Source organism: Alnus glutinosa, chromosome 2, assembly GCF_958979055.1.
Source record: "Alnus glutinosa chromosome 2, dhAlnGlut1.1, whole genome shotgun sequence".
NCBI classification, from domain to species: domain Eukaryota; kingdom Viridiplantae; phylum Streptophyta; class Magnoliopsida; order Fagales; family Betulaceae; genus Alnus; species Alnus glutinosa.
This window is the reverse complement of record NC_084887.1, coordinates 30,244,967-30,271,253: the sequence shown is the minus strand read 5'-3', so window position 1 is coordinate 30,271,253 and position 26,287 is coordinate 30,244,967. Positions and strand designations below refer to the sequence as shown.

Genomic DNA, 26,287 nt, shown 5'->3' with positions numbered 1-26,287 from the left:
TGAGATATTTTAGGTAAACCTGTAAACTTTGGTGTACATTAGATTTTGTAATTTTTAAAGTTATTGGTTGTTTAAATATTTAATATGTGCTTAAAAAGAGTATTTTCAAAGTGGAGTATTTATTTACCAAATACGTCGTTGTAATGTCGGGATGAAATCAAATGTTTTATAAAAGCGACGTTACGCTGCCTAAAATTCTAAAAGTGTTTTTAAGCATTAGTTACACTAATGACGTTGTTCTGTCAAATTTTATAAAGAGATAAAATATGAATTATCTATAAATATGTTGTTATGTCACTCATGTGTTTTAAAAATATTATACCCGTTATTTATACTAATAGGATTGTTATTACTATTTTTATACAAAGAATAATACATTTTTAGCATACTAATGCAGTTATGATGCTTGTTTTACTTTGTAGGTATTTTAGGCATTAATTACTAAATACTGTAATAATGCCCACATGAAAATATGTGGTCATGCAACCGGCTTTAATTTATATGCCGTTATAATATCTAAACGACATTAGGAAACAATGTTAGGTTGTATAGAAGTTAGATGTGACAAAAGTATTAAAATAAATTTCTTAGCAATTTGTATTAATATATTATTACATGTACAAAACTGTATTGCAGTGAACACTTGTGTGAATATTTTCTGAAGCAGGAGAGTGATGTAAATATAAATTACTTACTGAGCGTGATACTGATTTCCATAATCTAATGATTATAGATTTGTTGAATTGTATGTCTGTGAATGGAACATTGCATATTATGCATGCTATTGTGATTAATGGATTTGTGAATAAAAAGATCGGGTGTTAGAGGCCCACGACACTAATAAATAACAAGACCGTATCATGGGTTAAAGTCTCATGGCACCAATAAATGATAAGATCGTATTATAGGTTAAAGTCCCACAGCACCAATAAAAAATAAGACCGTATCATGGGTTAAACCCACGGCACCAATAAATAATAAGACTGGGGGTTAAAGGCTCACAGCATCAATAAAAAACAAGACCAGGGGTTAAAGGCCTATGACATCAATAAATAAGATTGTACATATAAAATGTCATAATATATTTGCATTATTAATTTCTAAATAAATCAGTAATCTCTATATTATTGAAACAGTTGACTCATTTATGTGTATATGGAATTGTGGTTATGTCCATAATCTTATATATGGATGAATGTGCATAATTGAAATGAGTGAAGTACGAGGACTATCAGGATCCTGTTACCACTCCTAATATATGTGGATGAAGTTATCTATTGCCTCTTTTGTGTGATGGACTACCCTACTTAGTCTATCTTTTGTATTTATGCTAGACTTATCGTTTACGTAATTCTTTTAATATGTAATATTTTACATTATGGTTTGTATTAGGTTAAAATAATGGTTATGTAATATCAATGCCGCATGTGGCACATATATCATCACTTTAATGTATATTTATTATGTAAGAACATGTTCATATTTGTTTATATTAAGGTATATTAGACAACTCTGATGTGTTATTAATTCCTATGGATTTAGAAAATAAAAAATAAAAAATTCCGCTGCGAGATTTTATCGTCTCTATCTGGTGTAGTAATGTCACGTGGATTATTGGATATAATCACTTACACCTTTTTGTAAAAGGCGAAGTATACGTTATAGCTGCAGTCAACCCCAAGAGTTGTCAAGGGTGGCTCAGGCCACCCTCAAATGCTTCGGGGGTGGTCACAAAAATCCCCGGCTCCATCTGTGGCTGGCCGACCACCATTGCGGTGGTCGTCCAGCCACACATTGGTTTGTTATATATATATATATATATATATATATATATGAGAGAAAATACAAAAATAATGTAATTTTTCTGAAAAAATATAGTTTATTCTTTTCGTAATTAATAGTTATTCCTCTCAATTTTTTTTAGAAGAATATATATTTCTTTTTTAAGAGTTATTTCCATTGAAATAACTGGAATAAGTAATCCACAACCAAATTAATAAAATAATAGACGTAATTGGCCGAACATGCAAGAACGAACATATTGGCCGACCGGTGGTCCAACATTAATCAGAAAAAAATCTTCCAAATAGACGTAAAGTTCCCACCCAGAATGTGGAACTGAGGTTTAACCTTTGCGTTGGTCTTCACAACTTTCAATGAAATTTATTGCTTGAGAACGATGTGTCGTATAATTACTAGGGGGAAATTCATTCGTGAAGACGGTTGCAAATGCTGTAAATCTTGCAGCATACATATATATTGTTGAATGGTAGTTACTCCAACATGCATATCCATATCCTCGTGGCAATGTATCACAGTTCGGATATTACACCTGTCCAAAACTTGTATGTTGCATGGTGAACGCGTCATCACTGTCATGCAATTAATATTCACAAGCATGTCGCATACGCATGGTGAAAGATCATTACTAATCCGCAGTGCACAGGAGGAAATATCAGAAATTTACATATTAATTAACGTGGCCTTCACGTGCCGATCAGCCGCCGCGCGCTCCCCTTGGCCTTTGCTGCGGCCGTTGGGTTTTCTTGTGGTGTTTGACCTTCTGTTTTGTGTTGCATGTGTTGTATTATTATTATTATTTTTATTTTTATTTTTTTTTTCCTGTTTTTGGGTTGTGTTGTACGTTCTGTTGTGCTTTTACGGTTTTGTGGGTTATTGGTATATACTATGGTTTGACCTTGTAGTGGAATTATTAGCTCTTGTTTCTTATTTTGATGGTGCCTTTTTTCTCCGGTTTCTTTGCTGTAGTTACTATAATTTTCTAGCAGAGATTGATCAGATACGTTTGTCCCTAATCATCTTTATGCGCACTTTTAAAGATGATTAGATCACTTGTTTAGCCAAATTTTTACTATTTATCTGTATGTAGTATATATTTATGTATTGTTATTTTCGTTTTGAGTTAGTTGTTAGAGAAGCGCTCCTTTTTCGATGTTTTGATCTTTTGTAACCCTTTTTTCATTTGATTAGAAAAAAGAAAAAAGAAAAAAAAAATGATTTTAATATCAGTTAGTGATTTCAGTATTAAATGTATGTATTATATATTACGATAGATACTAAACAAGACCACCCAACATTCTATACTATACGCACTCCGACTAGATGATCATCATGCATGTGACAAAGCATTAACTTCCTCCCACAAGAAAAGGCTTTGGCAAAGTCCAAACTACAGTAAATAATTAAAGAAGCTTGCCAATATTTCACGCAACAAAAAGGTAGCTGCCCTTGGGAGCCAAAATTTTTAGCTAGCTGTTCGATCAACAATTGAGATAGTAGAGAGATTATAATGGGACTCTAATTTTTTTTAACAATATTATTGGTCGAGAAATGCTCGGTTGTATGTACACTCACATATCACTCCTATCCTATGTTTGTCTACGTTGACTAATAATATTGTTAAAAAAATCAAGATTTCACTACACTCTTTCTACTTTCTCATATTATTGGTTCACCTAAATAATGGTGGGATAGAAGTGGCCGGGATGAAAGTACAACCAAGTATTTTTCTTAATGGTCCATGTAAACAAAAATGAAATAAGAGTTGCCAGAGTGTACAACCAAACTTTTTTATGTTTGGTTGTAGTATTTAATGCTCTCTGAATGTTTCAATCCATTGATATGATCATGATCGCAACGAACTGCATGTGTATTTTGACGTCTTTTCAATTCTGCCTTTTTTAGGAAGCACATTCTTTAGATAGATTTCTGTATATATTACATGTTACCTGGAATTGGAAACAACGAGAAGAGGTTAAACAAAAGGGTCAATTCTCCATCCACATAAACAAAATGTGTACCTTTACAGCTTATCTCTTGAATCGTATACAATAATTAAACACCACAAAAAAAAAAACCGGCATTTAGTAACGCTTTTTAAACGTCACTATTCACTAAAAAAGTGTCACCAATTAGTTGGTGTCATTTATTTTGCAACGTTTGCTAAGTGCCGTGTTATCACACGTCTGAAATTTTTTTTAACGATCCTTCTTCCGAGCATAAGCATCATAAATTTATGACGCTTCTTTCGCAAACATCATTAAATTTTTTTAACGACACTTCTTCCGAAAGCGTCATAAATTTATGACACTTCTTTGGCAAGGTCTTTGCATGCATCCATTTGTATATAACTATGAAAGTTATGTATAAGCATTCTTTAAAATCGTACGTAAATTCAAAAATGATGTGAATTCAGGTCCTACTTTACATCAAATGGTTTGGAGAATGTTACCTACTAAAAATGTGACATATTACTAATAAAAATTGAATATATTTTCATCAAATTTTTGCGTTTTATGTTGTAAAATAGATTTGAGTTAAAAGCTGTTTTTGGTTTTCAAAAAAAAGAAATGTCTTTTTGATAGTAAAAAATAATTTAAGCTTTTTAGGAGAAATTCATTTTAATTGCCTCGGTAACATGCCACATTTTCAATCGGTAGCATTTTCCAAACTATTTGATAGAATTAATTAGGAATAGCTTGAATTCATGTAATTTTTAGAATGAACCTTATCGGAAAACTATTTATATCTTTTTAAAATATTACAACGTCTTAACACCCAAAATTAGTCTCACCAACCCTTTAACTCTTCACCCAACTCACATGGAAAAACCATCTTAAGCCACAAACTAGCTAGCCATTCTCGATCTACATCCCCAGGAAGTAATTCAACCTAATTATCGATTTACGTCAAGAAAATATATATATATATATATATATATATATATATATATATATATATATATATATATATATATATATATATATATATATTGTCTCTTGACATATTCCACAATACTTAGCAACAAAAAGACATAATTCATAGTCACGCTGTTTCAATCTAAATGCTAATTGTTGACTAAAATCATAGTAAGCAAAAAATCATGCGCCAAGAATTAGAGGAATAAGGTAGGCCATGCACTAAATTCAAATGCTGAATTTTCAATATTTATATAAATATATATAATCAATCAGGAGTACTAGTGCTACAGAATAACATATCCATATGTACCATAATCCCAAGATCATCCTACATTAGTTTTGAGATCTGGAATACATGCAAAAGACCCTGTGTCTGTCATCAATTTTTTGTTGATTGCACTAGTAGCTAGCTAGTTGCGTACTCCATCTCTCATTTATATGCTATTCTTCTGAGCTGTACAGTCTGAAAGATTACATAAAAGTATTCAAATAGACTTGGATCGATCCATAAACTTCGTCTATTTTATGTAAATCGATATCCATCCAGGCTAGGTTATATTAATGGGCTTCTGTTTGCCGGTACCAAAATAAAAATTCTCCATCCAAACAGTTTCCACTTATGAATCTTGCTTTCTCCGATATTCCAGGATTGGCAGTAAAGAACATTATGATCATTCGATCTATGAATATTAGGTACCATGTTGTCTAAAAAAGGAGGAGCGTAGGAACAGGTTCACTACTTTCCACTTGCCTTTTCATCTGGGTCTTTGAAATTCGTTGCTTATTCTCTTCCAAGGAGGTAGCCGGAGGAGAAGGAAACGCAATTGTGAGATCAAGATTCAAGTCCAAAGAGTCGGAAACCCTATTATCAGTATCATTTCCAGAGGATTTCAACGGCTTACACTCGTTATTCGTCGATTCAGAGGACGTTGCAGATGCAGAAACGCCGCACTTGGGTGGCGGCCGGAGAGGAATCTGGTTTAGTCTATGGTTATTTGGATCGATACCCATGCTTATTAGCTTTCGCCGGATGTGAGAGTTCCAGTAGTTCTTTACCTCATTGTCTGTCCGTCCGGGCAACCTTCCGGCTATTAGAGACCACCTAACGGTCACATAACCCTCTGTTAGGAAAAGACCTACACGTGTTTGCACATGCAGATATAGATTCATACACACAAATATAGATTTACATGAGAAATGACATTAAGTAGATTTATACGAATCGATTTTTTTTCTTTTCAAAAACTAATTCTGACCGTTAAGTATTCCAGCTAGCTGTATTGTAGTCGTATATCAGATATTAAATAATATTATTCGTATTTAGATATAAATATTATACGTATATGCATGTCAAAGAGATGTCAAAGAGAATTGTTGAGAGAAGATGTATACCGATTGCCTAGGAGGGCATGGAGCTTGATGATGAGGTCCTCTTCATCTTGACCAAAGTTACCACGTTTGATATCTGGCCTGAGATAGTTTATCCATCTAAGCCTACAACTTTTGCCACAACGATCCAACCCTAATCAATCCACATGAAACAAGCTGATTAGGTGATGAGAAAAGAAAAGAAAACAAACCCAAAAAACAAAAGGTTATGATTTTGAATGACAAACCTGCAGCCTTGGGGAGGGAACGCCAACAGCCTTCGCCGTTGGTTCGGATGTAATCGATGAGCTTTTGGTCTTCTTGCTTGGACCAAGCGCCCTTGTTGGTGCCTTCCTTATCACAGCATGGTTTTCTCATTGTTCAATCTCCCTCTTGTCAGAAACTCGAAGAAAATACACACAGAGAGAGAGAGAGAGAGAGAGAGAGCGCGAAGCCAAAAGCAGGTGATGCGGGCGTAGATATAGCTAGTTGTGAGGAAGTGGGGGGGTTGGGGAAGTTAGTTGACTTGGACCGGTTGTTTTGCGTTGTTTAGGTGAGTCACACTGTTCTGCAGTTAAGAGGATAAGGTGCTCTCTACCGACTCTCCTCCTGCGCGCTTACTGTTTAGTATACGTCATTTTCCTTGATACAATATTTGCATTTTTCAGTTTTCACTTATTTATTTATTTATTTATTTAATCAGGGTAGTTCACATATAGCCTAACAATACCTCGAAATGGCTAGCCCACACATAGTACTATAGTAGTAACACGTATCTCAAGTATAGAGGCTCATGTAGGATTTTCAAACTAATCTCTGGCCCAACTCCCGACGCCACTTTAGATATGCGCCTTTAAATACGAGATTCGCCCAGGTGACTAGCCCCAAGAAGAGCTAAATAGCACCTTTAAGACCTACCATCTCAGCTCCTGACCATCAGGCTACCCCTTAGGATTATTCACCTTTTCCATTTTGTAAAGGAGAAAATATTTTTTTCTTGGAGAATTATAAAAACCCTAAACAAAATCTATTTTGATTTTTGAAGATGTGAACAAATAAATTAGTATGTATTGTTTTTTCGTTTACCATGAAAGGAAGATCGATGTCCATTTCATACTGTGGAGATGAGATATATATAGTACAATTTATATATAGTACAATTTACAAACAGGGCAAATAAACCGAGGTGAGGATTTAATCGATGGTTATTATTAATTAAAGAAAATTACATATACCATCCTTAAATTATCAAGTAATTTGCAATATCCTCTCAAACTATCAATCAAAGCAGTCCTTTTAAATTACCAAGAAATTGCAATGTACACCCTTGATAAAAATAAAAAATAAAAAATTAAATAAGCAAAAAAGAAAAAAACTGGTGGGTCTTCACACAAGACCCACGGTGGCCATGGCTCTTCCCTAGATCCACGGACACCACGGATTGCTTTTTTTCTTTCGAATTTCTAAGGGTATTTTTATCTTTTCGGAAAAAAAAAAAGGTGGTGCCGGGGGGGGGGGGGGGGGGGGGGGATTAAAAAAAATAAAATTAAAGGGGACATTAATTGTAAATTATATGGTAGTTAGATGAGATTTTGTATACTTCTTCTTTTTCTTTTTTTCTTTTTTCTAACTATTATTTATTAAAGACCTTAGTTAGCCTCCGGCTAATAGCATTGCTAGAGATACTTTTCTTTAACATAGCATTGTATAAACTACGTGCACTTTATGACTTTCTGTATCATTGTTATAGAGTAATGGAACAATTGGCCGGAGCGAAATAAACCTTTGTGAAATAATTAGACCTTTTTGCTGAAATCAATACCCATAGTTTGTCTTATTAAAAATATAAAATATAAAAAAAATATATTTATATAAATAATAATAATAATAATAATAATAATAATAAAAAAAAAAAAAAAAAAAAAGACCCGTAGTTTGTCTTTAAGATTTTCTATTCTAGCCCGCTACTTTTATATGAAGAGGAAACTAAGGGCCAAAAGTTTATTATTGGTTTCTCTTCTATTCTAGCTGTTCGTAAAAACTTCCATTTAATTTCCCTTGCCTTATCTTCCCTCGCCCAAACGCAACTGATTGTCACACCTTTTTGTAAAAGATTTTCCCCAAAACAATCTAAATCATATCACAGAAATTAAGCTTTTAGTTCCCAACCTAATGTTCACTTCTTCTCATGCTACCTAATTATCATAAATTTCCTCAATTTTTGTTCCCATATAATTTAAGGAAATTACTAAATAGATTAATGGGCAGTACGAAATTTTCACATTATATTTCCTCAGTCCTTACGCTAAATCAAACACGTGCAGCAACAATTAAAGTGACAACAAGTGAATTGTTTTATGTTGATGTTAACATAAACTTTGTAACTGTTAAACGTCCTTAATGGTCCACTTCCCATCAAGCAATATATAGGTAGGAATTCCTGGCTAGCCGATGATCGAACCACGTTTTTCCATCAACTCAATACTAGAGATCGATAGATGTGGATTAGGTGGTGGTGTCCCCCTTACGGTAATGTACCCATTACTCAACCACCAAAGTACCTAAAAGGCTCGTCCACCCAAAGCTCTTCGGACCTAACAAACAGTTGGACCACCCTTCTCAAAGGGTCTAGAGTCTAGCTATAAGCATGTCCAACAATAATAGTTAAAGTAAATATTGAAAAAGTACGACTCTTTATTTTAGTTACTTTTTATTTTTATACTCTCTCTAACAGATTCTCTATTCTAATCTTTTTACTCTTTTTACTTGTATTTAAATATTATTTTTCATTATTTTTTATTATATTTTTGCCAACACTTAATGAAAGAGAAAATATTGAATTTTCCCACATTCTTTAAGCTACACCGTACAATGTTGCACCTGTTCAATATTCTAGTAGAGAATTATACAATTTATGAAAGCAAAGCAACCAAAACCAAAGCAAATTGATCATTTTTTTGTTAAAAAAAAAAAAAAAGGCAACAAAAAACAACAATATAAAAAGGAAGACAAAGCAACTAGAAACATACAATAAGACTAATAATTCTTAAGATTGACCATGCAATTGTTACATGTGCTTGACAAGGCCGAATTGCAGATGAGAATGAGTTTGACTGTCTCTAATGTTCGTTTACATGCCTTTCAATGAATTCTAAAAATCAAGGGGTATGCTCGTGAGAAATTTGTACATAGGGAGTTTCATCGATTTGTTCATATTCAAGATCACTAACATCGTCAGTATTTTGTTCGTCTTCAATAATCATGTTATGCATTATTATGTACGCTTTTATAATGAAAAGTGGGTGAGAAAGAATTATACATGAATATTATATGGTTTTAGTTTTAGTTTTTCTCAATATTTTATTCGTTATAGAGCCTATTCACTATTTATTCTATAAGGAAAACAACCACTTTGCCTCATTTACTAGATTGAAAAAAAAAAAAAAAAAAAAAAAAAAAAAAAAAAAAAAAACCTGATACTAGTCAAATTTGACTATTTTGAAGCATTTAACTAGCTTGTTGGAGATGTTCTAAGGCCATTTAGATAAGCTCAGCTCCAATAGCCCAACAAAAAGCCTGTCGTCCTAAGCTAGCTAGGAGGCAACCTACCCTAAGGTCAAATAGCACTTAGACCGCGCGCAATAAGGTGATATCACACAGGATTCCCTCCTCTCCATGTCAAGTAACTGTCGTGTGACGACATCTCACATCCCTTGGGTATAGAATTTGAGATGTGCTTATATGTATATTTGCATCATTTGTAAGGTTAAAGGTCTCAAATGGTGGAAATAACAACTCGCGCAGGTGAAAATGGAGGAAGAAATCAGGGAAGACAATAAAGAAAATGCACTGGATAATCACTACTGGTAGCTACGGGCTCTTGGGAGAGGCCCAATCTCTCTGAAATTACAGCTATCACAATATTCTCTTTTTACCTTTCCCCCCATAGCTCTCTTCCTAAATACCCGCTGAGATGGTATCGAATAAGAATCTATCCTCAGCCAAAACACAGCTGTCCTAACAGAAATTGGAATAACAAAACGGTTTTCCAGCATAGGCGAATGCTGTACAGGGTATCAAACGCCTATAACCGAATACATAAAGGAAAACAAATGAAACGACAGCTAAGATAACCAAAACGCAGAGAAGTAAACCAGCTCATTGTTCTTCTAGAAGCTTCTACCCTGTTCTACTACTGAAGATAAAATCCAGCTCTACTATACACGTTATCTATGGGATTCTACCGTGAGTGAGTGGCAGCTCCACCCCTACCACCGGTATGCCCATAACATCATTCTTGACACAACGTGTTTTAAAGTCATAATGGCCATGAACTTATCAGAACTCCGTAATTAAGCGTGTTTATGCGAGAGTAGTACTCAAAATGGGCAACCTTTCGAAAAAATTGATTTTATATCGTTGGGGAGTCGTTACAATTTGGCCACGTTAAATAACCTCTCTTAATACTCTCGGAAGCGAATCATCTACAGTTATAACAGGGTATACGCAGGAATCCCTATTCCCTAGAGCCCCACTAATTAGGAAACGCGGGAAATGTTGATCTTTACAAAGAAAGGAGGCCCCTTCTTCAGCTATGCATAATTTTCAATTACCTTTTCTCCTTCCTCTCCATATTGACTTAGACATCATAAGTTGTTCCGTCGGTACCTCCAACAAACCATCTTTGATCTTTTACGGTTTTACCGCTTTTGCAAGCTTTTGCTTCCTCGTTCTAGGCATGAAGGCACTGTACGTTGTACTAACAGTGTTGTGGGTCCATGACCTATAACCACTCACAACGTGATAATCAAGGCCGGCCCTTCTATTAGGTGAGTGAATAAGACTCTCAAATGGTAGTAGTTTACTAGTGTTGGTTCAAAATAATATATGGATCTAGCGTGCATTGTGCAAGGCGGCAAGTAAACGCATGGTTGGGACTAAACAGCCAAGAAGTAATATAATGAAGAATAAAAATACTACAAATATTAAAATAAATATTATTTAATTAATATTTAAATACAAAAAAAAAAATGTTTCATTTAAATTTATTGCTTTAAACCTCAAAATCTATCGAGTTCATCCTCGTGATAATATTTTTTGAAAAAGAGAAATTGATAAATTTTGGAAGACCCATCTAGCAAACCACCAATTAGAGCATTTGTAGTGAAGTTGTCAAACAGACGAAATCGCCAAAATTAGATGATTTTGCTCAAAATCATGTCTCCAACAAGCTCATCACCTCTACAGTAAAATTAAGGATTGTCAGGAACCCTCGTCTGATGAGACGAGAGCAAAGTTGATCGTCTGCTTCTATTTTCTAATTTTTATTTCTTCTCTTCTCTTTGCTCTTCCTATTCATCGTCTTCTAGGATGCGACGACCGTTGGAGTAGTATCCTTTCATTCGACTGGTTGTGGACGGCGTGGATGGCCGGTTGGGCGAGGAGCACCGGCGTGGTGAGCTGTTCAAGCGAAGGTACAGAAAGTCGTCAGTGAACCACAGAGATTCGGCCGTCAAAAATCAGGTATCCAACGTTGATAATTCCGCCGATTTTGCTCTGCACTTCAAAAATCAGGCACCTAGCATTGATAATCCGGCCGATCTACTGAGGTTCTATGTTTTTTTGCTCCGGCCGATCTACTGAGTCTCTCCTTCTTCTTCTTCTCCTTTTTCCTCTTTTTTTTTTTTTTTTTTTCCTTTATTTTTTTTTTTTTATTTTTTTATTTTTTTATTTTTAATTTTTATAAAACTAATAAAAAATTAATATTTATTTGAAGTAAAGAATATTTAAAGAGTTTGGTATTTAGAGCTTTGAAAAAGGAGGTAGTTAACATAACAAAAGTAAAATTTCCGACTAAAATTTGAAGAAACTTTGACGACTTCACTACAAATACTCTAAGTATGTCTTTTTCAATTGTACTACACCGTACGTACATTATTGTCTTCCTTTCCAATCGTTTATACCTTCATTTCCATCTTCTTTTTTTCCTTTTTCTCTTTTTTATTTTTTATTTTTTTTTATTTTCTACTCAATGAGGAAAAAGAGATTACAAAGACAATCTTTGCCCACTTTAATCTTTAAAAGAAGAAAGAAATGGAAAATTCTGAGATGCTTCCAAACACTAGGCAATTAAGTATGCACGGTAGTTGGCGCATCACTGCACGCCTAACTGATTCCCCTCTTTCTTTATGAGATTCAAACGGAGCATGATCAAAATTCCAAGAAGCCCCAGGAAGAGTCTTTTGTCCAGCCGAAGTCTGTATATGTATTGCTGGAAGGGTTATATATAAGCTCACAGCCACAGGCAATTCCAGTGATTCTAATTTCTACACCTTGAGAGAAATTTGATATCACGTGCAGTTTGCCCAAAGACATCCTCTGCTCAGTAGAATTTCTAGCCATTACTTCCATTTCCCAAAGCAAAGTTACAGCTGGTGCACAGGAAACAAATACACTTCGACAAGACTAATCTGTTGTCTAAATAAAACAATTCTCAAATAGATCAAGACATTTACAAGACAACAACAAAAACTAATAAAATAAAATAAAACATCAGACCCACCTGCGAGAGAACACAAACCAGGGGCCTGAAACAGGCTGCTACGTACTAAAATCCAAGCAACCATCAGTAGCTAAAGGACCTCAAAAGCGTTTCTCTAACCAAGACTCTGATCATAGTCAAGTAGGTAGTGGGTTTTGTGTGTGTCTAAATATTTAAGAATAGCTCATGAAGTAATAAAAACAAATAAATAGAATCTAGTTTATTAAAAAAAATAAATAAATAGAAACATCAGTAAGAAGTAACAAATCCACAGTGTCTAAGATTCTCCTGCTCCACATTGCAAGTGACAATAAACTGAGGGAAGCATGGGAGGGAAAGCACATGCATCCAAATCTAAGGCATGGATGGGTGGCCATAAAAAATAACAAATACCAAAAGATTCAAGGTCAAAAAAATATTTCACCATCAAGCATTAGGTGTTATCCAAGAGCAAAGTTTTGTTGGACCCCAGTCTATAAAAACTGGATATCAAGTTCGTACATGAGGGAGAGGCTGGTAGGTAAAAAGTATGACTGACTATAATTTTTGGAAAAGCACTTGAATATTGACATGAAAGCTCACTCACCAATGTTTTTTTTTTTTGAAACTCACCAATTGAATACAAAAAATATCTACTCTGAGGTTCTGCTTTCTTCCCAACTGACTTAAACTGCTAAAAGAGGATAAGAAGATACGTTTATAACATGATCCAGAATTCATTTTACATCAAATTTCCGCAGCCGTATCTAATCAAAAATAAATTTTGTACAGCAGTGATTTACATGCCAACAAAAATGATTTCATACTCTGACAAACCAATTACATGAAAAGTTCTAAAATTAGAACACATTAATTTGCACAATATTTCTACAGAAAGCTAGGACATTTCATGCTACTTGTTTTTGTTCACTTTTTCTTTTCACCCTGCAATATCTGAAGGTTTGACTTTGTCATGGTATCTTCAGAATCCATGTTGAAAAGGCACAGTTGTAAAACACTCGGTTAATCTTTTAAGCCTGTGAATCAGTTTCGTTAGGACTGGTTGGTTTGAAACCTCTACCATCTAACAGTCATGCTTTCACTGAGTCTAGATATAAAAAAATGAATGGCTTCATTGTCTCTTGCCGATTATGGAGCAAACAGTCCTAGTCACATCCAGAATTGACATTCTTCATCAGGTATGAATCATCCCCCACCTACAATTATATGAAAACAATAAAATAATCTTAATGAATAAAATGAGGGTTCTTCAATATAGTCTATTTCGCCTATGAATTTCCCATTATCAAATTAACTACCATCCAGTTGACCAACAGTTGGCTGCCAGCCAGTCTGATGTTTGTCTTGCCCTCGAAATCTTCATTTTGCTTTTTACCAGTCAAGGAATGCATTAGCAATAATCTGACTTAGCATACGCATTTTGACTTTGATTAAATATTTTCATATCCTGTGGAGTGTAAAACAATTATATCATAATGATGCAGAATATGGAGTACAGAGTTCATTACCTACAGCCATGATATACTTATTGGCCTGTCTTTTATTTTTCTGGTAGTAGTGTGATAAGTGGTAAATGTTGCACATTCAAGCTCCTTAACTTACATATGTCAATTCCTTAGCATTGTTATTTGTTTGATTTTGTGTTGTTTTATTGTTTTTAGGTTTTAAATAAATATGCAATTAATTTCATTGATTTTGGGCTTAAAGCACACTTTGAGAAGACCTAGAAGATATAGTTAAACTTAACCAATTATAATAGAAGACATATATGATGTGGTTAAGTTTAATTAAATTAAAGAAATTATTAAATCGAAAATTCTCCAATAAGAGTCAAAATTGGATTGGATTCAAATTTGGATTCTGCACACGTCTTAATGTTTCGATCATAAATATATGCTCAAGTCTTGGATTGTAATGAAATTGGTAGAGATGGATTTTGGAAAGCTAATAAAAAATACAACAAATATGTCAGAAATAGGTTTCTCCTAACTTTGACGTTTTCTATGCCAAAATTGCCCCGTAATAAAAGACCGCAAATCTGAACGAATTTGAAATTTTTTTCCAACTTAGATTGAATTTTTAATCTCCTACTTGGACTAAGAGACTAAGTTTCGATTTTTCTTGGATTCCTAGAGCTTTTAGGCCTCCCCTAGTTTCTATAAATAGACCCCTAAGTTTCAAGAGAAGGTGTGCTTAGCTTTAGACAAAAAATTCTTCTTGGAGGCTTGATAAGTTGAAGAGGAGAAAAGAACATGGCAGGAGGCCATCTCAGCACTACGATGAGCAGCTAAATTCGTAATACGGTGTTGATGTAGCCATTTTCCAAGTAACAATGGTTTAATTGTATTTTAATTTGAGATTTTCTATATGCATGATAGTTGTATAATTGTGAGAATTGATCTTAATGTTTATATTCAATCATTATGAATTTCTTATCTTGTCTTATAAATTCTTTTATATTGATTGAACTTAATCATTCATATTTTCTGTGATTATGTGAATGATTGTTATATAACGGTTTTAATTGACATATGATCAAGAAGGTTAGGCCATGCCTAGGGAAAACGAATTGTACTACACCCTAGTTTAGTGTAATTTAGGTAGACAGTTCGTACCAACCGAAAATGGGTTATACTATTCCATTGATTGTGTGTATCCTATTAAAGATGTAACTAATCTATACCTAGGGAAAACGGGTCGTACCGCATCTTAGTGGTTAGGTGGACGGTCCGTGCCAACCGAAAATGGATTATATTTATTCTTTAGAGGTAATTTCTTGACTACTCGAGTGAGACAAGCCCTATATCATTCATAGTATGAATTTTCCTCGTTAAACCATTGTTATGAGATGAGTGGTGAAATCAACCCCTTATTCTCTCTCATCACTACTCTCTTTACATTTATGTCTTTTACTTTTATGTATCTATTTTTAGAAAACAAAAATCAAATCAAACATATTTTAAATTAAGTTATATTTAATTTTGAAAAGCTTGATAACAACACCTACGCAGTCCTTGAGGTTCGACACCCTCAATATAGTCATATCCTACAATGATTCGCACTATTGTGAGAAGTAATTTTATCATTGATATTTTTGTACATAAAACGACCACATCATAGTGGTCATACAAGAATGGAACTTGAGTTACATGAAGACTCTATCAACAAGGGGTGGTCGATTGGCAGAAGGAGTCTATTTACAAGAGGGTTTGTTTCGTACTTCAATTCCATCTGCAAGAGGATTTGTTTTCCTGAAGATCTCTATCAAGACAATGGTGTTTTCATAGTAGCACTAGTAGTTTTAGACTCGTATTGTTCTATCTTATCCTTTAGTCGGCAATTGTCTCATCTCCTATCCTAATTCCACTAGAATAATTAGGTAGGCTCTATATAATGCTATGTACCCGATGAACAAAATTAGTGAATGAGAAATTGAGAATTATTCTAGTTTTTACTAAACTATTGAGATGAGATTTCTCTTTTGGAGGTTTGTTTCCTCTTCCCTTCAGTAGTGAGACTCTACCAAACTCGATTGTTGGCCAGTGAAACTATGTTCAACATAGAATTTAGCTATCTTTTCTTTTGTCCTGCATCACATAATCTGAAAGCAAATTGTAAAAGCCAAAGTTGGAAATAACCTTGAATTCTTAGGTTACCTACCCAGTTCATTTAGTTTTTCTACAATTACATATAACAACCAATAATTTTTTTATAAGCATCTAAAGATCAATCAAAGTCGAACATGTTACAACCAATATGCAGCCCAATTTGCAATGAATCAAGATTTGGTTCCAAAATACCATCTCCTAAAAATGTAGCTACAGGAAATTCAATTAGTTCTAAAAGTGAGATGCCAACTTTTTTTTTTGATAAGTAAGAAAATTTCATTAAAAAAAGCGTAAGGCGCCCCTAAGTACACAGGAAGTATACATATAAGCAAACTCAGCTAATCCACATAAAAACCTAAGAAAACCCACAAGAAACCCACAGGAAACCCACAAGAAAACCCCTAACAAGCATATAAGGAACACCGAACCCAACCCCAATACCCCAACAGGACCCCCAAAACCCAAAGGAAAAACCCCAGAACCCGAGAAAAACCCAAGAGAAACACTCGTCAAAATAAACCAAGCAAAAACCGAACCCGATGGATGACCCACAAACCCATCCAAGCAATAAAGGCACACAACTCTACAACATGAAGTCCTTTCCTATCCTACGCCTAGCGGAAGATTTATCGTCGCCATAGTTGATAGAGCTATGCAGATTTAGAAGCTCCCTCTTTCCTTTAGACTTTTGGCGCGATATCATCTTGTCACGCTGAAATTCTTCTTCCATGGCATCCCGAATAGCCAACGCCTCGTCCCCAAAAGCATCCTCTAGCGCCCAATCCAAAGGCGACACATCCCAAAGATCAACGTCCTCCTCCCAAACCACAATCTCCCCGTTATGATCAAAACCGATCGGCCAATCCCGAGATTGGGAGAAGCTATTACCCTCAACGGATGAAGAAGTGGAGCAACCTCTAGGAGGGGAGGAAGGCCTGACCATCCCTACATCGATAACCTTCCGAGGCAAATCCATAATGTGAGATGCCAACTTATCAGAGACTAGTTTGGTTAATAAAATTTTAACCAACTCAATAACAAAAAACAGCAGACAATTATGACAATCTTATAGATTTGCTTGACTCATACCTACTTGTTGATCATTTTACAGTGATTCTTGACAATTAGCTTTCTTCATCTGTAACCAAGGGAATTCAGCATTAGTTATTTAGTACGCACTTTATACACCAAAGAATGCATAGATGCCAACATCAGACTATCAAAGTCCAAAGTGATAAATTTTACAAAGTCACTAATGTTGGGGCGAAAAAAAGGAAAATATAAAAGAAAAAGAAAGCAAAGCAAACAGTTTCCCCTCAATAGAAAGCATTGGTGGTCCCAATGCAGCATAACAGTACTATATAAGTACTGTGAGATCTACAGTTTAATTCTGACCATTTAATTAAATAAAAAAACAACATCAAGAATATATTGGTCTTCAGCCACTCTCAATAATTTTTCTTTTGTTTTTTCAATTGGTAACTTACACACTATACTCAATGATCCATGATCCAAAAGCAGGTTTTTATTAACTTGAGGTATTCTATTTATTTTGAAAGCATAGCATATTTATGAGCATTTCAGAATTTTTTTTCCCCTATTTTTAATTGGTGAAATTTGAACATAGACTTCTAAAGTACTCTTCTCTCTTAATAGTTTCATCCTTAGATAACGGTCTCTCCTCTACAATCATATCCAAACGAGTCATTTCCCCCTCCAAGCTTCCTCTTGTTGGGTCTATGAGTCAAGATCATGTGTGTTCTACTAGTCAGCTTGGAAGAAGTAAAAGGCTTCCATTTACCAACTCAACTAGAGTTTCATCATATCCTCCAGATTGACTTGGTTGTATCCCATTCATATTAAAACAAATGTTTTTTCTTCCTTTGTTAAAGACATTAGTTGAGTGTAAAATCAAACAATTCCAGTATGATAATGGGGGTGAATATATCTCCAAACAATTTACTTCCTTGATTTAAATGGAATTCATTATCATTTAACACACTCATACACATCCAGTATGATAATGGGGGTGAATATATTCTTGAAAAGAAACATAGACATGTTATGTAGATTGGACTCTCTCACTCCTTGCCAAATCCAATCTTCCTTCTTTTAGGGTAGATGTGTTACTAATAGCAATTTACTTGATAAATTGTCTACCCACACCATTGTTAAACTATGAGTCTCCGTACAATAAAACTTTTAGAGAAATCCTCATTACTCTCAACTCTGGTGCTTTTGATGTGCATGCGTCCTTATGCGTCAAATAAGCTTGCTTTCTGAATCAAGCAATGTATTTTACTTGGACACTCCTCCAATCACCTAGGTTATCATTGCTACGATCCAGTCATTAAGAAACTCTATTTATCCTGCCATATTTTTTTTATGAACGGTTATTTCCTGCTCAACAGAAGACTACACTCACTCAGACACCTCCCTCATATGCTCCCTCAAGTCACCCACTCCTTATTTTGCCACATGGGTCATCACACACACACTCACCCCTAGACAACAAATTTTCTACTCTGACCCCATACTCCCAGCCTCCTTCAACTTCAGTCACTCCTATACTTGCTGCTACCTATATCTCACCTCCATTCACACTTGTTTCTCTCCCACCCGACTCCAACACTCACAATCTTATCCTCTTTGTCTCCCTCCCATACCAATAACCATATGGTCACCTATTCCCAAACCGGCTCTTTGCGCCCTAAACAATTGAGAAATGCTATTTTTTCATCTCCATCCATTTTTTTTTACATCCACCATTGAATATGTAGGACAAATCCAATGGTGAATTTGAAAAAGGGATGGGATGGGAGATGGAGGAGTAGCTGATCTCTAAACAATTTCCCACCTTTCAACTTTTCTATTCTTCCAATCACTCTCTACAGGCACTTCATAGCTCACTCCAAATTTCATAACCTACCTGTTTCTCTCAACGCAATACATTTGAGGAGTGGAGAAAAGCCATGGGCCAAGAGTTTGAAGCACTCTTAGCCAACGGTACATGGACACTATGTCTTCACCCACAGAATCACAACCTTATTAAAAAAAACAAAAACAAAAACATAAAAGGCCTATAAGATGAAGCAGAAGGCGGATGACACCATCAATCACTACAAAGCTCATTTAGTGGCGAAAGGGTTTGATCAAGAGAGCGGGATTGATTTTCGGAGACTTTCAACCTTGTCAGTAAACCTGCTACCATGTGGGTAATATTGGCTCTGGTGGTTCACTTTGGTTGGAACATCGGACAGCTTGATGTATCCAACGCTTACCTTCGTAGTACACTGCATAAAAAAGTCTACATGGAACAACCGAGAGGATTCATTGATCAACCGCATCCTGAATATGTTTTTAGATTACATAAAGCATTGTATGGCGTAAAACATGTACCTAGGGCTTGGTTTACACGTCTCTTGTTAGAATATTAATTAAATTCACAATTTCCTATTAGCTTAAAATTTTGTGATAAGTGGTCGATTTAACAAAGTATCAAAGTAAAGGTCCAAAGTTCAAACCTTGTCTCTGTAATTCACCTCCCATCTTGAATATTTCACATGTAGGGTCTTACTTACTGAGGGGGGAAGTTTAAGCCCAAGTGTAAGGGAGAGTATTAGAATATTAATTAAATGATTAAATTTACGATTTCCTATCGGTTTAAACTTTTAACACATTTCTTAGTGTTTACTTGAACTTGGGTTTGTAGCTTCACAAGTGGACAGTTCTCTATTCACCTTCCATTAGTCCAATGTTCATTTGTATTTACTGATCTACATGGATGATATAGTGTTATAAGGACGCATGATTTTGTCATCTATTCTTTAATTGCAAATCTGAAATCTAAATTTACGTTAAAAGACCAAGGACCCCTTGGACCCCTTGGCTACTTACTTGGCATCTAGGCTACCCGTAATGCTCATGGTCTTCACTTTCAACAAAGCAAGCATAACCTGAATGAGCTTCATCGGGCACATATGATTGGTGCAAAACCATATGCCACACCTTTCGTATCTGGTGGCAAATTGTCCTCTACAGACACATAGTGGGTGCTTTACAATATAGCACACTCACGCGCCCTAAGATTGCTTTCTCCATCAACCAATTGTATGAATATCTCCATGCCCCAACCAACGCTCATTGGACTTCAGCCAAGAGAGTCCTCCACTATCTTAAAGGTGCCATCAACCATGATCTCTACTACACGTGCAATTCTCTCAACCTTCATGCCTACTGCGATTTGGACTGGGTGGGTAATCCGATTGTGATCAACAACAGGCTATGGTGGCTTCTTAGGCCCTTGTCTTGTCTCATGGTGTGCTAAGAAACAGTTGATTGTTTCTCGGTCAAGCACGGAAGAAGAGGACCGTGCTCTGGCCATAACAGTGGTTGAGTTCTACTGGCTCCGCATGGTTCTTAAAGATTTACGGGTTCCTCAACCCATCACCACAAATCTATGGTGTCATAATATAGGGGCATTAGCACTTGTATCAAATCCAGTGTTTAACGCATGCACGGAGCATATAGAGGTGGATTTCCATGTCATCCACGAGAAAGTAGTCAACAAGGATGTCTGTTTACGATTTATTCACAAAGGGGCTCTCTTTTGCTCATTTTTCTTTCCTTAAGGACAGTCTCCGGTGTGTCAACCCTTGGGGCCTTGGGGGGGTGTTAGCCAACCACAGTTTGTTATGGTCTGTTGTATAACTTAGCCTCTCGTTAGCAATTGTAGTTAGTTTATAACTCATACATGTAAATTGTTATAAAGGAGATAATGGAAGACAATTTTGGTAACTTTGAAAACCAAAACTTTTTTTTCCTCACTCTTTCATAGTCCAACAACCACCCAAAGCAATAAAAGAAGAGATCAAACTTAATATGGTTAGAGAGCAAAAGCATTAAAAATGAAGGGCATATACTAAGTAGAGATGTCACAAATCATAACAAAAGAAGAATCCTTGCGAGTATAAAAATATTTGTGTTACTTACAGTTCAACTTAGGATGCTTTCGAAGCAAGGAGCTTTGAGCAAGTTCTGTTCCATAGGAATTTCCAAAAAAGGTAAAATCTGCATGACTAAAACTACAAACTTGCGAGGGTCCAATTTCTCGTAAACTCAACCCAATAATGCCCCGGCCAAGAAATATGGTGCTAAGGCACTCAGTCTGCATACAAAGAAATCCTTTTCAATTTTGTACTATCATGTAAATCTCTTAAATGCTTTTTACATGTTTATGTGCCGACATACATCTATCCAATTTAACACCTATGCCAAGAAATTAAATAAAAATAAATAAATTCAGGCTAAGTTCCTCCGAAGTTCTAAATTCATTATACCTCACACTTTGGTCAAATTCAAATTCATAGAGGCCTCTTAGATGGTAGCTCCATGTGGTGTTGGTTGTGGTAATTTTTGAAGTGGGTTCACAGCAATCAGGATATTTCCAGTGTATGTCTTGGAAAGATGGTTAGAAACAGCAATAATAAGACTATTTTAGCAACTTAAAATGAAGTCAGAGAGGAAATTACTGCTTCAGGAATCAACGAACCGTCCTTGCCGCACAAACAAGTGCCTAAGATGAAGTTAAAAAATAGATGCATTATTGACCCATCAAAGAGCCATAAAATTCTAAATGAAGATTAAGCTCAAATATAGATGCATTGTTGACCTATCAAAGAGCCATAAAATTCTAGATGCTGACTGTCAAAAAGCATCAACTATCTTCAATCAGCCACATCAAATCAATAAGCAAAAAGAGAAATCCATTAAACTATAAACACTGAACCATAATGCACCATACCATCTGCCATATATCCAAAGTGTTATCTGAAAGATTTTCGCATGTGACGTTCAGGAGTTTAATGCTTCAATGTATAGCAGGAGGAGTTCATAATACAAGTAAATAATGTTCTTCTATATTTGGAAAGCAAACAAAAAAAAAAAAAAACAAAGCAAAAATATAAAGCATCATTTGAAGGATCTCCAAAAATGACATCTGCAATATATTCTTTTCTTTTCTTATCTTTTTTCTTTTTTCTTTTTTTTTGCTTTTACGTAAGTAATTGACCCTAAGAGAAATAGGAAATTCAAACTAGTGACCTACGCTTCATGAAGCGTGGTCCCCAGATAGAGCTACCCCCTTGGGATCTGCAATATATTCTAAAAGAAACTAGGGGGAGACAAAACATAGGGTATACTGTTACTCCGGAAAATTCAAAGGATGAGATGGCTGCATGATGAAGTAAAGAAGAACAATTAATTTATATTTTCCAGTTTCTTGATAAATGAAATTACCTTTTTTATTTTACAAATATCTCCAGCACTTTTACCTATGCTTCAACAAATTTGTTTCCAGAAGATTTCTCAAAAGATTAATACTTTTTCCAGAACACTAATATCTTCATTTTCTCCTCTAGTTTCCACAAGTTAGCATAAAAGTCTAAGGACCAAAACCTGAAAAAAGGAAACCAAAGTTGATTATAAGGGGTTTCTTGCCTGTACCTTGATACAAATAATAACAACAAAAGCGTAACTCTTTGCCTGCCCCTTTTGGAGGATTTGGGAAATTTGAAAACTCTACCATGTGGAATTCTGTCTCTTTCTGCGGCATGATACTGATACAATTTCTTCCTATTTCTTTGTAACTTCATATGTTCCTTCATTTTGAACAAAATTACAATCTTCTCATTTCTCAAAAACTCAAAACATGAAGCAAAGCTCCACATTTGTACCATAAAAACATCGGCTCCCACTTCCTTAATTTAAGAAACTATAGTACACAAAGAGTGACTCAAGCGACTTCTATTGATAGCACAAAAGACAACAATGATTGCAGTAAACTACAATAAAACTTATTATGTAATTGAACCATAAGGAAACCGATTTCCCCTCTCGAGCATATTTACTACTAGTCACATCCATTGCGCATTATCCAGGTTTTCAACTAATATAACAAGAATTCAGCTACTAAAAATAATACGAAAAGAAAAGTTCAAATGGTCCAGAAGAAGTGCAGCTTGAGAGTCTATTTCGTCATTCCTAAACAAAGCTAACAAGAATTGCGATATACTGGACTGAGATTCTCCTTTGCAAAACAGAAGGTGTAGGGGAAAAAAAAAATCTATTCATTCCAATTACATATTTCAAAGATACCCAATATCATAAAATCCGGCTAATGAGCATGCCTCTAGAGATACAAGAGTAGTATGTATAAAAAGGGTTAGAATTACAGTCTACATGAATTCAGAAGGCGAATTGGCATCAGGCTTCCCGTTATCGCCCAATCCCCCTGGATGCTGCAAAACTTGAGGCGGCAACGCTCCCAATGCACCACCCAACCCATCACTCGCCGACCCATAAAACTGGCAAACAAGCCGAGCCATCACCCCGAGAACCTGCATTTGGTTCTGGCACGCCTCAGCGTGCATTTGCATCATTTGCTTCTCATGCTCAATCTGCAACCCCACCATCCTCTCCCTCCACTCCATCTCCTCCTCTTCCCTCTCCTCCTCCATCCTCATCCTTCTCCGCCGCTCCTCACTGAATTCCCTTTCCAATCTCAACCTCTTCTCAGATTCCCTCCTTGCCCACATCAACTCCCTCTCTTCCAACTCCGATTCCCTATTCTCCAACCATTCTTTTCTCTCATATTGCCGCTTGACCGACCTCAAATGCGCCTCTTTCCTCTTTTCTTCCCTCTCTACCTCGTCCTTCTCTCGCCGAAACTCCCTCTCTCTTTTCCTCTCCTCCCTCTTCACCACCACATCCCTCAACTCCGAAACTTTTGCACCCATTAATTCCAATCTCCGATTTACTCCCAAACCCTTCTTCGGTTTCTTCATCCGAGCAAAAACCATTTCCCCAATTCCCCTCTCACCTACAAATTCACCATCACTCCTCGCAATTTGCTCACCATCACCACCGCCACCATTGGCATCATCACCACCACTACAGTCATTTTCTTCTTCGTCGTCTTCATCTCCTTTATCCTCATCTTCGTCTTCTTGCTCCTTTTCCTCCAAATCCTCAGAATCAATCCCAAACCCCAAATCCCCACAATCCCCAAAAACATCAATATTCTCACACAGCCTCTTGCCCTTGGCGTCGAGCTCCACATCCCCAAACACCTCCTTGTACTTCAAGAAATTGACCCAGTGATTCTCCCCATCTTTCCAGTTGAACTCGTCCTTGGAGATCCGGATCTTCTGCTTCACGCCCAGGTACTGGTGGCGCATGTTCTGGACCTTGATGGATACGTCCCGCCAGGTCCACTTGAATGGGAAGCTGGCTGGGTCCTGGAGGTGGTGTACCGCATTAACGTGGTCCGCCACGGGCTTGAATTTCTTCTCTCGGGTCTTGAGCTTGGCCAACGCTCCTGAGCTTCGGAGCTCCGAGTACTTGGTCAGAAGGGTCTGCTCTTCCATCTCCGACCATTTCTTGCGCTTCATATGGTGTTTGAGGTTTTGAATGCTTACCGGAGAAGGGAATGGTCGATTGTTTTCTCGCCCGAGGCCGGAAGATGGGTGCGTTATATATGTTGGTTACTTCTACGGTTCTACTGCTTGCCATGCGTCTCTTCTCTTGAGAACTAGTTCATTATTATATTATACATGATTTTTATTTTTATTTTAATCTTTTGATTAATAGATTTAGTCTGATTCACTTCCACTAAATAGATTTAACTTCAAAACATTATTACTTTTTTCATTTTTTATTATTATTCAAATAAATAAAAAATATTACAAAACAAAAAATTTCACTTTATTTTTATTAACAAATTCGTAATATTTAATATCACATCCATCAACTCTTATTACTATTCAAATACAAAACTCACCTTAAAAATTTTTGGGTTAAATACGTTTTTGGTTTATGAGTTTTGAAAATTTTATTTTTAAGTACTTGAGTTTTAATTCGCATCACAGATGGTACTTCCGTTTTGGAAAAATACCAAATTAGTACCTCAATCAAGTTTTTCATCCAAAAACTAATGGCCCGCCTGAGGGTTGACATGTGTTTTAGTATTAAAAAATAATAAAAAAAAAAAAAATCTTTAAAAATTAATTAAAAAATTAAAAACTTAGAAAAAGAAAAGAAAAAAGATGAATGGTTCAGCCACCCTCTTGACGGGTTTGGGGTGGCCGAACCACCCCTAAGGGCCACGGGGGTGGTTCAGCCATCTCCATTGGCAAACTTTCAAATTTTTTTATGGGTTTTGACCTTTGAGGGTGGCCGAAACCCTTTACCAAATTTGATTTATTTATTTATTTATTAATATTATTTTTTTGCCATGAGGTGGCCGAACTAGCCCATGGGGGGTGGTTCGGCCACCCTATACTAGTCAAGAGGGTGGCTGAGCCACCCTTCTCTTTTTTTCTTTTTTTTTTTAAAAAGTTTTTTTCTTTTTTTTTTTAATTAATTTTTAAAGATTTATTATTATTATTATTTTTTTATATATAAAACACGTGTTAACCCTCAGAGGTTAACACCTAGCGGGTCGTTAGTTTTTTGACGGAAAATTTGATTAAGGTATTAATTTGGTATTTTTCCAAAATTGAGGTATCATCTGTGAAGTGAATTAAAACTCAGGTATTAAAAAAATAAAGTTTTTAAAACTCAGGGACCAAAATCGTATATAACCCAAAACTTTTACCAAACACACACTAAATGATTGAAATGGTGAAAGAAACCAATTGGGTAAAGAATTTTATTTAGAGCCAAATATTTGTGTACACTACTATATAATTGTCATATAACTTACCTTGATGATATAAAAGTGAAATTTAATCTTTAAATTAGCACTTGTAATCAGCCCCCCCCCCCCCCCCCACAATTTCCTAAAAAAAAAAAAAATTTATTAGGTAGAATTTTTTTTTTTTTTTTCTAAAAAATTAAAAAAATATAAGGTAAAAATAAAAATTTAGTTTATTTAGCCCATAACAAAAAAAAAAAATTTGGCCATTAGTCCCTATCCATAAGAATTCATGGCTCCATCCCTGCTTGTAATATATATATATATAAGTAGTCATTTTAATTATATAGCAGTT

The 26,287-nt window shown here is 35.5% G+C and overlaps 2 protein-coding genes across 7 annotated transcripts; both read right to left on the bottom strand.

The window, feature by feature from the left end:
- Positions 1-4,941: 4,941 nt before the first annotated feature.
- On the bottom strand, positions 4,942-6,541 carry LOC133859353 (myb-related protein 330-like). Its single transcript, XM_062294742.1, has 3 exons — positions 6,338-6,541; positions 6,114-6,243; positions 4,942-5,823 (listed from the first exon to the last, which is right to left on the bottom strand). Exons 1-3 carry the CDS (start codon positions 6,465-6,467, stop codon positions 5,427-5,429), a joined length of 657 nt encoding a protein of 218 aa, XP_062150726.1. The 5' UTR covers positions 6,468-6,541; the 3' UTR covers positions 4,942-5,426.
- Positions 6,542-13,350: 6,809 nt separating this feature from the next.
- On the bottom strand, positions 13,351-24,799 carry LOC133859352 (uncharacterized). 6 transcript variants are annotated; one of them, XM_062294736.1, is made up of 6 exons: positions 23,478-24,799; positions 22,536-22,694; positions 21,578-21,813; positions 21,231-21,405; positions 17,328-17,376; positions 16,556-17,196 (listed from the first exon to the last, which is right to left on the bottom strand). In XM_062294736.1, exons 1-2 carry the CDS (start codon positions 24,686-24,688, stop codon positions 22,613-22,615), a joined length of 1,293 nt encoding a protein of 430 aa, XP_062150720.1. In that variant the 5' UTR covers positions 24,689-24,799; the 3' UTR covers positions 16,556-17,196; positions 17,328-17,376; positions 21,231-21,405; positions 21,578-21,813; positions 22,536-22,612. The 6 variants fall into 6 exon arrangements, with proteins under 6 accessions (XP_062150721.1, XP_062150720.1, XP_062150723.1 ...); XM_062294739.1 differs by having other exon boundaries at positions 17,332-17,376; XM_062294737.1 differs by lacking the exons at positions 16,556-17,196; positions 17,328-17,376 and adding an exon at positions 13,351-13,826.
- Between the last annotated feature and the right edge of the window lie 1,488 nt (positions 24,800-26,287).

Bases quoted from the DNA above. Each gene is read 5' to 3' on its own strand.
- LOC133859353 (XM_062294742.1), bottom strand. From the start codon at position 6,467: ATGAGAAAACCATGCTGTGATAAGGAAGGCACCAACAAGGGCGCTTGG. The intron at 6,244-6,337 runs GTTTGTCATTCA...TGGATTGATTAG, and splicing joins TTCCCTCCCCAAGGCTGCAG to GGTTGGATCGTTGTGGCAAA. The intron at 5,824-6,113 runs GTATACATCTTC...TGTGACCGTTAG, and splicing joins CATGCCCTCCTAGGCAATCG to GTGGTCTCTAATAGCCGGAA.
- LOC133859352 (XM_062294737.1), bottom strand. From the start codon at position 24,688: ATGAAGCGCAAGAAATGGTCGGAGATGGAAGAGCAGACCCTTCTGACC. The intron at 22,695-23,477 runs GTAGACTGTAAT...TCCTTTTTTCAG, and splicing joins AATTCGCCTTCTGAATTCAT to GTTTTGGTCCTTAGACTTTT.